This window comes from Rattus rattus, chromosome 12, assembly GCF_011064425.1.
Source record: "Rattus rattus isolate New Zealand chromosome 12, Rrattus_CSIRO_v1, whole genome shotgun sequence".
Lineage (NCBI taxonomy): Eukaryota > Metazoa > Chordata > Mammalia > Rodentia > Muridae > Rattus > Rattus rattus.
Window position 1 is genome coordinate 78,534,949 of NC_046165.1, and position 12,498 is coordinate 78,547,446.

The following is a 12,498-nucleotide window of genomic DNA, read 5'->3' on the forward strand; positions in this document are numbered from 1 at the left end:
GAACAGCAAACTGAAAGGCATAAAACTGGAATCTTTAGGATATCAGCAGTCTGACAGAGAGGGATTCAATAGAAAGAAAAGGTTAGGTCAGTCTGGTCAGGATGTACCAGATGTAGGAGGTTGGTTGGGGATTTAAGCTGTGGCCAGTGGTAGCCATGGGAAGCTCCAGAGTAGAAAGTGTTGTCTATTCAGCATGGTCCCTTGTTTGCCGCATTCTTCTGGGTCCTTCCAGTGAGGGAGCAGTGCCAGTAAAGAAGTGAGCTTGGGAGTGAACTGAGAGCACTGGCTCAGCCCAGGAGACAAACGGGGCTCCCTTCCATCCCAGATAAGGTAGCCAGCCCTCACAAACCACAGCTCCCTTACTCTTACATGAGGGTAATGCTTCTCCACGCTTAGAACCCCAAGAGACTCAGGTCAAGTATGCACTACACTCAGACGAATGAGCTGAGCCCCTGTGGCGAGAGGAAGGGAAGGGGAAAGGAAGACCATTTAAGTTGTGGGCCCTTCTGCCCATGCAGTGGTTTTTATTCCTGTAGGGTGGAGGCTCCCCTTACTTCTCGGTTCTCTGTTCATTTAAGCCACATATCATGTGGCTGAGCACACGTCCAGTTTGAAAAATGTCAGCCCCAGACCACAGTGGCTTGCCCCACAGTGCCCATGCAGTCCCTACTCCCTTGCATGCCAAGAGTAAGTGTGTGGTGGCAGTAAGGCAGGCGGGCTGCGGCAGGCAGGAGGGAGGGAGGGAGGGAGGGAGGGAGGGAGGGAAGGACCTCTCTGGGGAAGTAACTACAGATGGCTAGGTTAGTGCACCCTGGACTTAGTGCTCCCATCCGTCTTTTTTGGGCCTTGGTGATGGACACTCTCTTGTCCACACAGAGGGGTGCGTTCCACATCAGAGAGGGTGAGAGGGTGGGCATGAGTCACTGGATAACCTGGGGTGCCATCGCAGCCTACAGCTCAGGAGGAAGCTGGCTTCAGGTCTCCAGGACTTTGGGGCAGTGGACAGCCCCAAACAATGGAAATTTGAGTGAGGTATTTATTTCATTTTTGGTCACTTTGTTTGGCAGTTCTGAGGAATCTGGGGGAAAATGTCATTTTAGTTATGGAGTAGTTTTGATCCATTGAAGTGGAGTAGAAATGTCCTGGGCAAAATTACCTTTTCTAGTTTTTCATCTCTGCTGTGTCTGTAACTGTGCAACATATGGGGTTTACAGCCTACAACATAGCCTACTGCTCTTTACATCTCTGTGGGTTTCGTCCTTTACCAGACACAGGGTTGATTTTATCAGTCTCTTTACAATTTAAGGTTGTTTTTAAACAGTTTATTTTGTGTGTAGGTGCGTGTGCATGTGCCTGTGCTTGTGAGCATGCATGTGTGAGTGCGTGTGCGCGTGCATGTGTGTCTGTGTGTGTGTGAGAGAGAGTGCGTAAGCAGGTATTCACAGCTCACGTGGAGGTCAGAGGACAGCTCTCAGGAATCAGTTTTCGCTCATATTCTTGTGAGATCTGGTTTTGGTTTGTTTGCTTGCTTTTTTTTTTTTTTTAAGATTTATTTATTATTTATATGAGTACATTGTCACTGTCTGCACACGCACCAGAAGAGGGCATCGGATCTTTTTACAGATGGTTGTGAGCCACCATGTGGTTGCTGGGAATTGAACTCAGGACCTCTGGAAGAACAGTCAGTGCTCTTAACTGCTGAGCCATCTCTCCAGCCCTGTTTGCTTGCTTTAAAGATGGTGCATCTCACATACTTCTGACTGTCCCGAAGCTCTCTATATACACAAGGCTAGCCTTGAACTCATGAGGTCTGTCTGCCTCTGCCTCCTGAATGCTGGGATTAAAGAATGTACCAAAATGTCAGTTTTATTTAAGTTTTAATTAGAAAACTGAACAATTGTAGGACTGAACAATTGTAGGACGGTGGTGGCTCATACCTTTAACTGCAGTACTCAGAAATCAGAGGCAGGCACATATGTGAGTTTGAGGCCAGCCTGGGCCACACAGTGAAACCCTGACCCCTGTGGGAGGGTGGAGAAAGAAAGAAAAAAGGAGGGAAGGAGGAGGAGGAAATTACTATGATTGAGCTGTTATTTTTCCCTCTGCTGTGCTAAAACACCAAACAAAAGCAACTTAAAGTCTGGTTTATTTTGGTTATAGTTCGAACATTCAGTGCATTTAAGGGGAAGGTCTGGTGGCAGAAGAATAAGCAGCTATCACATGGCATCCATTGAGGAAGCAAGAGGAGACAATTGGTGTTGCTCAGTTGTCCTTTTAAGATTCACTCGCCTCAGGACAGCCTGTCCATTCAGGATGAGCCTTCTTCCCTCTGCAGTAAAACGCTTCGGGAAACTCCCTCATAGAGACCCGCTGCTAGGTCATGATCCCTATCTGTGTTGTCTGACAGTAGGGCTTAAGTCTCCTTTCAGAAAGGGTCATTGCCTGTGCCCAAGGTGAGGAAAGATGCATGCACAGGCAGTGAGAGGAACCTGAACATGGCTACCCCGGGAGCATAGTAGTCCATGCCCATGCTCCCGAGATCCAGGAGGCTGAAGCAGGGGGATTGATCGCAAAGTCTAAGGCTAGCCAGGTCTACAGAGGTCTACAAGAGCCCTGTGTCGAAAACAAGTAAGCCATATTCTCTAGTCAAACCCGTTCCTAAAAGGCTGTTCACCACTCATTGAACCTAAGCTCAAAAATAGACAATTTCCTTGAGTGTTTGGGTCTTTTTATTTCTTACCCTCTGACTCCCACCACTTGAGACAGAGTTTCTTTGTGTAGCTCTGGGTATCCTGGAACTCACTCTGTAGACCAGGCTGGCTTTAATCTCAGAGATCTACCTGCCTCGGCCTCCTGAGTGATGGGATTAAAGGAGGTGCACCACCGTTGCCTAGAGGGTCTTCATTTTCTTTTCTCTGAAGTTAGGGTCTCCCTATGGGTAGATGATGTAGCCTAGGCTGGCATCCAACCAGTGACCTTCCTGCCTCAGGCTCCCCAGTGCTAGCATCGCAGATGCTGGTGTTTCAGGCCGTGCAACCCTGCTAAATCTGGAACTTTCTGGACATGGTGTGAGGACTCAGGGTTTGAGATTTGGATCTCCCAATTGGAGATGTCCAAGCTGTAATGGTCTGTTTTTAAATGCCTTTTTATAAGCTTTGCTTTGAAAGCAGCCATGGTGCCCGACACCTTTAATCCTAGCTCTTGGGAGGCACAGGCAGGTAGATCTCCATGAGTTCCAGGCCAGAATGGTTTACAGAGAGAATTCCAGGACAGCCAGAGCTACATAGTGAGATCCTTCTCTGGGAAAACAAAAACTACAACAACAAAAACCATCATAAACACACACACACACACACACACACACACACACACACACACACACACACACACACACACACACTCTTTCCCCCTTTAGATTCATTTATGTGTGCATATTTTGTCTGCATGTATGCATGTATACTGTGCTTATGCCTGGTGTACTTGGAGTCAGAAGAGGGCGACATATACCCTGGAACTGGGGTCATGGATAGTTGTGAACCGCCACGTGGGTGCTGGGAACAAGAACCCATGTCTTTGGAAAGAGCAACGAGCACTCTTATCTGAGCCATGACTCTGACTCTTTATTTGAAGTCATATGTTTGTCTGGTTCCCACATCAATTCTTTTATTAAAACAGAATCTCACTGTATAACACAAGCTGGCCTCCAACTTGTCATTTGTGCTTTAGTCTCCTGTCCCTGGGAGTACAGATGTGGGCCACCGTGGCCAGCAGCTCAGGACAGTGCTGTCCCTGTATGGCCACCCAGCTATCTCTTTTATTTTATAGCTAAAGGCTCTTTCTTTCATCCTCTTTAGGAATATATCATTCGGGTACAGAGAGGAATTTCTGCAGAAAATAGCTGGCAGGTAAGCATTTTTGTCTATTTAAAAAGAAGTTTAAAATGTGGCCAAAGCTGTCTCTGGATGTCAAACAATCCGGTAAGGTCGGAATTCTCACATACTGCAAATCATATTTCCTTTAGGTGTAAGCCTTTAGATTTCTCACTGTAATTTTTTAGTTATGTATATGCATGTGTCAGTGTAGGCTTGTGGCTGTGAATGCCATGTCCACAGAAGCCAGAAGAGGAAGTTGATTCCCCAGCAGGAGTAATAGGTAGTTTTGAGCCATGTGATATGTATGGGTGTTGGGAAGCAAACTGTGCCCCTGTAAGAACAGTATGGATTCTTAACCCACAATCCATTTCTTCAGCCCCGTGAGTCTTTAGCTTTAAGACCGATAAACAAGGCTTTTTTGTCTCCGGTGGTTTGGTTAGTATGTATGTGGTTACCAGGAAGAATATTCTAGAAAAATGTTCTCCAACTCAACCCTGAAACTTGCAGCGGAGTCCACCAGGTAAAAATGATGAATGGTGAGGTCACAGCATTTTATGGACAAGTTTACTTGACAACTAGTGAGAACCGCTGTCCCTAAAGGAGGCTCTTTCTGAGATCCCCGGCTCTGCTTTTCTCGATGCTGGCCTTAGACAGTGCCGAGAACTAAAGGCCTTTCCCATCCTGGCTAGCATGAGAAGGATAGCTGAATTCTGTGTGGGGCCATCCTACTCACTTCTTTTTTTTTTTTTTTTTTTTTTGGTTTTTTTTTTTTTTTAGGAGCTGGGGACCGAACCCAGGGCCTTGCGCTTTCTAGGTAAGTGTTCTACCACTGAGCTAAATCCCCAACCCCCTACTCACTTCTGATAATCTTGTCTGTGCTCTGTGACCCAGCTCAAACCTTGCCTCCACCTTAAGCAGTCTCTGACTAAGTACACCAACATGGTGCTTTCTTTGCCTAAAATTTCCCACTGCTTTTATTTGACTATTTATCGAATCTGTTATCTGTTGAGCATTTATGAAATGTTCAACACTGATTTAAACACATTAACTTATTCCACCCTGTCTTAGGGTTTTACTGCTGTGAACAGACACCCAAACCAAGGCAAGTCTTATAAGAGACAACATTTAATTGGGGCTGGCTTACAGGTTCAGAGGTTCAGTCCATTATCATCAAGGCAGGAGCATGGCAGCATCCAGGCAGGCATGGTGCAGGAGAAGCTGAGAGTTCTACATCTTCATCTGAAGGCTGCTGGCAGAAGACTGACTTCCAGGCAGCTAGGATGAGGGTCTTATAGCCCATACCCACAGTGACACACCTACTCCAACAAGGCCTCACCTCCTAATAGTGCCACTTCTTGGGCCAAGCATATGCAAACCACCACACCCTTAAACCATTCCTCTGTATCAGCATTGTTCCCACTTCTACTTGGGAGGTGAGTACGGGTCTGAGGCCAGCCACATGTTTTAGATGCTGGCAGAGCAGCATTGCAGGTCACTGTTTCTTCCGTTCAGCACTGCCCTACCTTTGGCTTCCCTGTTACCAGGGATGGATGTACATGTAACTTTATGTACATTCCTACCGGAATGGTCAAACCCTGGTGCAAGTTTCCAGACCTACTGCATTATAAACCTGAGGTACTTAACACAGAGGGGCTCCTGGACCTCCACCGCCACTGCATGACACTCTTTAGGTAAGGTTCTAGGTGGTATCCGGGTAATTCATCTACATACATTTGAGAACCAGTGATAAAGACTGAATTCAAACCCTTCAAAAAGCACAATGATTTCCTTACCTAGATGTCTTATTTATGGTTTTAGCTCTGAGAAAAATCCAAAACAAAGGCAACGTGGGGAAGAAAGGGCTTGATTTACCTCACAGCTTATATAAGTTCATCACTGAGGAAAGCCAGGCCAGGAACATGAAGGCAGGAATTGAAGCAGAAGCCATGGAGGAGTGCTGCTTACTGGCTCGTCTGTTAAGCCTTGCTCAGCCTGCTTTCTTATAGCACCCTGGAGCCAGCCCAGCGTGGCTCCTCCCACAAAGAACTAGGTTCCCTCCACACCAATCATCAATCATGAAACTGCACCACAGGCCAACATAGTGGGAGCATTTTCCCAGTTGAGATTCCCTCCTCCCACATGACTTTTGCTGGTGTCACACTGATGTAAAAGTGACCAGCACACCAGGGCTCGTCTGGCTATGTTCTAAGCAGTCACATCGGTACAGCCAAAAAAGGACACAGGGCAGGCATAAAAGCTGGGCTGTCTGCCAAGAGATGAGGCAGCCTTACCTACGGAACACACTCAGTCTCCAGGACACTGCCATTCTGACTGGATGACTTTTATTCCTGACAAGAACAAGTGGCATCAAAGCTGTCTGCTTCCTTTTGTTTTCGTTTATGCTTGGTAAAACTTTCTTTTTCTTTTGCAAATCATTAATCTACCCTTCCGTGACTCATTTAAATTTAATATGAAAGATATTAGAAAGGCGATTTGTCCTGAAAACAAGATTAAAAAGTTTTTTGTTGCTGTTTAAATCTCTTGTTGATGCCTTGTGAGTTTGACTGGCACTACCCATTTTACTATGGCTTATCAGTCAAACAGAGTGAACACCGCTCTGCTGGCACAAATGCTCCAGCTCTGGGGAACCAGAAAACCGCAGGTCGGGAGGTGGGGAAGGATGCCTTTGCCGAATCAAAACACACTGTTCTGTCCCTTACAGATCGTCAGAAGATACAGTGACTTCGATTTACTTAACAACAGCTTGCAGGTAAATGCTTCAAAACACCTCGACTCGCACTGACTGCCTATGATGCCTTTCTGGTTAGAGCGTAAGGAGAATCTATCTCCCTTTGTGGATTACAACTGGCTACATAGGTTGTTAGAATTCTGTAGGTCTGTTGAGATTTGATCTTTTGATAGGTATTGTAATGATAAATACTGCTTCCCCCCACCCCCAAAGACATGGTTGCTCCCAGGGATGAGAGAGTCTGTACATACCCCTGTGATATGTGACCCTGCCTTCCAATTGGTGAATAAAGATGCCTGCAGCCAATAGCTGGGCAGAAGGGAGATAGGCAGGGGTCTTGGGTTCCTGGACTTGAGGGTCAGAGGAGACCACAACAGGGAGAAGAAGGTAGAGAGAGGAGAAAGACGCCATGGGTTAGGAGTCAAGAAAGCATGTCCTTAGGAGCCGGCCAGTCGGAGTTAAGAGCAGCCCAGATGAAACAAAGATGAAATGAACTCAGGTTATCAATAGAAAATAGATTTTAATAGCAGAGAGAGTAGATATCTGCCCAGCCTTAGTACTAATAAAGGCTTGTTATGAATATAAAGGTTGTGTGTGTGTTTTATCTGGGAACTAAATGGTCAAAGGTGGGGTGGAAACCCCAGATTGAGAATGAATATTTTTTACCACATAGGTGGATCTGGGGCTCTCTCTTGTAGGCTTCTCTGCAGTTAGACTGCAGATCACCATAGCAGGAGTTTTAGCATAGTCAGTGTTTTTCTGTTTGATGATTTCTCTGAAGTACACATTTCTAAATCTCTTGGATTTTAATCTTCTAACCCGATGTCCTTAATCAAAAGAGGGAAGCAGCCAAGGCGTTGTGTGTCGGTGCCAGTCATGGCCGAAGGCTCTGGATGGGCTTCAGTGCCATCAGAGTCCTTGGCCACGTCAGTCAATCAGTTCTCTCCCCGGCAGCCTGGTCTTCAGGGGCCATCGATTACTCAATACTGTTGGGCTTGTTCCGTTCCTCAGATGTGAGTGGTAACAGAAACCTTTCCACCTGCGCCAGATCAGCTGGGAGGCCGAGGGCTGCGCCGTCATCCCGTCTGCTGAGTGCCCGATGTGTGCACCGAGGCCAGCACTTGCGGGCAGGAAGGAGCATAGTGCTTCCCTTTCCTTCAGACAGCCATGCTTTACGTCAGACTTCAGGAACCGTGTCAGGAGAGCCAAACATTGTCTGTAAATGAGCGCGTGCTTTTTCTTCTGCGTTGGCCCAAGAACCTGCAGGACACCGTGTTGTCACTGTTGTACCTTTGATCCTTAGTTCCGGGGATTGAGTGTGGGGCCGGCCTTCCGCATGCCATCGGCTCTGCCATCGGCTCTGCCACTGAGCTGCATCTGCATCCTGTCACTTGGTTTTAGTTTTATCATAACCAGTTGAAATCCCTAGGTAACAAGCACGTTGACAGAGTTCGAATGCTTGTTACTGTTTCTTGCCTTATAGCCCTGGCTGGCTTGGAATTTAGTTTTGCTTCAGTGTAGTTTTGTATTTTTTTTTTTTCAAATTGATGTTTCCTATCTGCATCTCACTTCAGATGGCATGGGGAGGGGGAGGGGGTGTTTTGTTTTGTTTTGTTTTGAGTTAGGGCTCCACAGAGCCTAGGCTGGCCTCCAGCTTACTACTAGCCCTGTGTGACCCTGAACTCCTGACCCTCCTGTCTCGAATGCCAGGATTACAGGAATGGGCCACCACATCTGGCACTGGGAGGTTTTTATTCATCCAAGTAAACAAACAGAGGAAAGTACATCCAGCTTTTTGGCAGTGAAATAATTTAAAAGCAACCTCCGTAACCAAAGGGTCCAGGAACCTCAGAGTGAAACTCTGACCATGGTTTTCAGTATCTGATCATTCTCTACAGATAAATGAATTCCTGCTGAAGGGGAGAAATATAATCCCAAGCATGGCGTCTGAGTCCAACAGGAGCACACTTTACTGGAAGTGACAATTCAGAGTGCAAACTTACATGCCACATGGCAGAATTGCACTGAGCGTTTAGGAAGGAAGATTGGGAGGAAATGTGCCAAATGGTAACAGCAATGATCCCCAGATGGCAGGGTTGTGGGTTGTGGATTTTTTTACCCCCTAGCACTTTATGGTATGTGGTATCTTCCAAGTTCTGTTAAAACACATATAAATAAACCGTGTAAGCAGAAAAATAGGAGAGAAGCCTGCGTTTTCCAAAAGTTTTATGGTTATCATATTTCACAGTAACAACAAAGAAAAAAGCGCCATGTTTCAAATAAATGCGGTGTCAAGTTAATAACCATCCGGGGATTTGAAGCCATGAGAAGGAAAGGAGAGAGGTTGGAACTGGGTGGAGTGGGAAGGAGCCTCAGCTGTCCTTTAGCTGGGGGAAACCCAGGCGCTGACTGCTGGTACACCTTAGGTCAGCCATGTTTTCTCTTAGGCCTCGTTTTCTCCTTCTCAGATGAAAAGGCTGACTTCTGAAGTCTCTTACACTTCCAACGTTTTATGATTTGAATTTTACTGCTCGTTGTTGACCTCTGAGAACTTACTTTATGCTGTAATAAATTAGGGGCTGTTGAGACTTTAGAACACTCACTGGCATAGGATTGAAGGTAATTACAGCTCATTGAGCCCCAGAATGACCCGTTTGGGGGTCTGGGTTCCAGGGAGCGCTAATACAGCCCGTGCAGGCCAGGGGACCAGCTTCAGGGTCCCCTTCGGAGCCTTCCAGTTCTGCACTGCCACCCTGAAGTGATGAATCGAGCTTAGGGGTTTCCTCGCTGCTTTTTGTTCCCCACAGTGCTTCTCCTTTTAAAGGAAGCTGGGCTTTGTTGTTGCTTTTTAAAGGCGCTCAAGGGGGAATGGCAAACTCAAGGTAAAGCTAGTAGAAGTGAGCTGGCTTGACAAGGCCTGTGTGAAGGTGTCCGGGGGGATTGTTGTCTCAGTGACTGTCGTCTTAGGTCTCTTTTCTCCCGTCTAAGGTTCACCTTCCGTGGTGAAGGAGTTGTTGGCATCACAGGAGAAAGCTGAAGGGGATGTAAAACATTTCTTAGATGCTAAACTTCTTAAACAGCAAGATTTAAAAATTGACTCCAGTTGCAGTTTCACTACCTTGGGGAATGATTATTCCTTCCTGACCCAGCAGAGACCGCAGATCACTGCGAGGGGGGGCAGCTCTGATGATTTGTGGGATACCAGGCAGAACAGTACTTTCCTAGTCTGAAAAGTTAGCCTGAGGGTCAGGATGATAGCTCAGTGCTTGTCCCCTCAGATAACAAAGCGCTTCCCACAGAGCTGTGAGGAAACAAGTTTGAATGTCCAGAATCCAAATAAAGCCAGATGTGGTAGCCCGGGTTGGTAACCCCAGAGACATGGCAGAGACAGAATTCCCAGCTTGAGGAGCAGTTAGCTTACCAAGAGAAGCAGGAACAACAAAAGGCCCTGTCTCAGATGAGGTGGAAGGTAAAAGTGACACCCAAAGTGTCTTTCTTCCTCTATACATGTACCAGGACACCTATACAAATGCACGCACGCACGCACACACGCACGCACGCACACACACACACACAGAGTTGAGTCTTGGAGCCCTCACCGTTCAGGACAGACATGTTAGGCAGGAGTGTAGCCCTGTTGGTAGGGTGCTTGCCTGGCAAGCATGAAGCCTGGGTTCAGTTCCCTGGCATTACACGGAGTAAGGTATTGTGGCACACACCTGTAGTCCAGCATTTAGGATATGAAGGCATGAGAATCAGGCTCAAAGTCATCCTCAGCTACCCAGAGAGTTTGAAACAAACAGAAAAGACAGACATTTTACCAGATGCTCATGTTCACCACCATGAAGGGAAAGTAGCCAGAATACTAGAGTCTGAGCCCAGTGCTGCCCTGTAGGGTGTGTAGGATGCTTTGGGTGCTGCTGTATCATCACTTAAATCTGTTCACAGTAAATACTAAAAACTTTAAAACATCCTTGCTTAAACAGTCATCTTGATTAAAAAAGGAATTTTTTTTTTTTTAGTTGAAAAGGGTAAGTGAATTTGATAAATATTTCATTGCAGAGAACAAGGATTAATTGCCTGTTCCCAAAGATAACTGTGTTGGCCAGAGGGTGTGAGTCCTTTTAAGACACTTTTCATGGGAGCTGGAGAGGTGGCCCAAGAGGTTAGGAGCACTGGCTGCTCTCCAGAGGACCTGGGCTTGATTCCCAGCACCCACAAGGCAGTTCATAAGCCTCTGTAACTCCAGTTCTAGGGAATCCAATGTCCTCTTTGGCTTCCATGGACACTAGGCACTGGACCACAAAGACACACTTGCAAGGGAAACAGTTATACACATAAAGATTTTTTAAAATAAAAGGTTTTGAGGGGAAAAAAGATAGTTTACTCCCATATATGAGCACATCCGTGACTTTTTTTTTTTTTAAGATTTATTTATTATATATGAGTACAGTGTAGCTGTCTTCAGACACACCAGAAGAGGGCATCAGATCCCATTACAGATGGTTGTGAGCCGCCATGTGGTTGCTGGGATTTGAACTCAGGACCTCTGGAAGAGCAGTCAGCTCTCTTAACCACTGAGCCCTCTCTCCAGCCCCACATCCGTGAATTAATAAAATATATCAGGTGTGTATTAAAAATAGGATTATATTCTGTAATTTTATACGATATTTTTAAAGGCTATACTGGTTATGTTTCAGGTTATGTTAATCTATAGCCCTATTGATGAGCAGTGTCAAGTAAAATGAGTGGCATGCTGAACGATGTGCTTTCTTTGTACCTGTGCATTTTAAATAAGAAGCTGCAGCCACTTCTTGGCCTTTTTTGCTAAGATCTCATGAAGAAACCACAATTAGATAACGCTTAATTTTATGAGTGAGGAAAGCCACTTGAAATGTGAGCGTCGTCGTATCTAGTGACGAGCTGCGCTGTGATCGATTGATCCCACGTGTGGCTGACACACGCCCGTAGTTGTAGAAGGAAGGTTATTTCGGGTTCCTTTCCCAGGGGTGAGAGCGCCATGATGGGCACAACGGCTGGCAGCAGGCAGGCAGGACAACTTGAGTAGCCAGCTGAGAGCTCACACCTTGAAGTATAAGCGTGAAGCAGAGAGAATGAACTGCTGGGAGGCAGGGCCGCAGGCTGTCAAGCCACACCTCAGCCTCCCCAAACAGACCCAGCGGGGACCAAAGTGTTCAGCACATACACGGGCCTGTGGGCCCTGCTCACTGCAGCCAGCACAGCCATCTTCCGTCTTCCCTTTGACTCTGAGCATTGTGGGAAAACCCAGAGTGGAGTTTGACTTAGCTTTGCCCCAGAGTAGCTTACCTTGCATCCATTTCCAACTTCAAGATGCCCTTCTTATTAGACTGTTCCCTCAGCCAGTCAATATGTTTGTCACTCGGATGGCTTTTTTATTTTTATTTTTCGGTACAAGTGTCAAATAGCACTGTAGCTCTTGAAAGTGACTTTGTTTTTCAAGTTTAAAAATAGTCTCAAAAGTTCTAAGTGACCTGGAAAATGGCAGTAGTTTGAGTACCTGCTTTTACCTTTTCTTTCTCCCTAGCCATTGTAAACAGTATTGAATTGGTTTTACACACATATTCACCACACACAACACACACACACACACACACACACACACACACACACACACACACACACACACTTCAAGGACAAATAGAAATACTGAAGTAAAAACCATAACCAAACATTTTAGGTTGAAAACCCAAATGACAACTGGGAGATGGTGGCTCATACACTTAATCCCAGCACTTGGGAGGCAGAGGCAGAGGCAGAGGCAGGTGAATCTCTTGAGTTCAAGCAAGGCTGGTGCACAGCAGCCAGGACCACACAGAGAAACCCTGACTTGAAAAG

At 46.2% G+C, this 12,498-nt stretch overlaps 1 protein-coding gene across 9 annotated transcripts in view; it reads left to right on the forward strand.

The window, feature by feature from the left end:
- Pxk (PX domain containing serine/threonine kinase like) overlaps positions 1–12,498 on the forward strand; it is a 66,272-nt gene that overhangs the window by 16,819 nt on the left and 36,955 nt on the right. For 4 of the 9 annotated variants that reach the window (XM_032918312.1, XM_032918313.1, XM_032918315.1 and 1 more), the window contains exons 2-3: positions 3,855–3,905; positions 6,595–6,642. In XM_032918312.1, coding sequence (XP_032774203.1) covers positions 3,855–3,905; positions 6,595–6,642 — 99 coding nt within the window. Of the gene's footprint in view, positions 1–3,854; positions 3,906–6,402; positions 6,643–12,498 lie in introns of those variants that run through there. The other 5 variants (XM_032918309.1, XM_032918310.1, XM_032918307.1 and 2 more) reach the window with 2 other exon arrangements.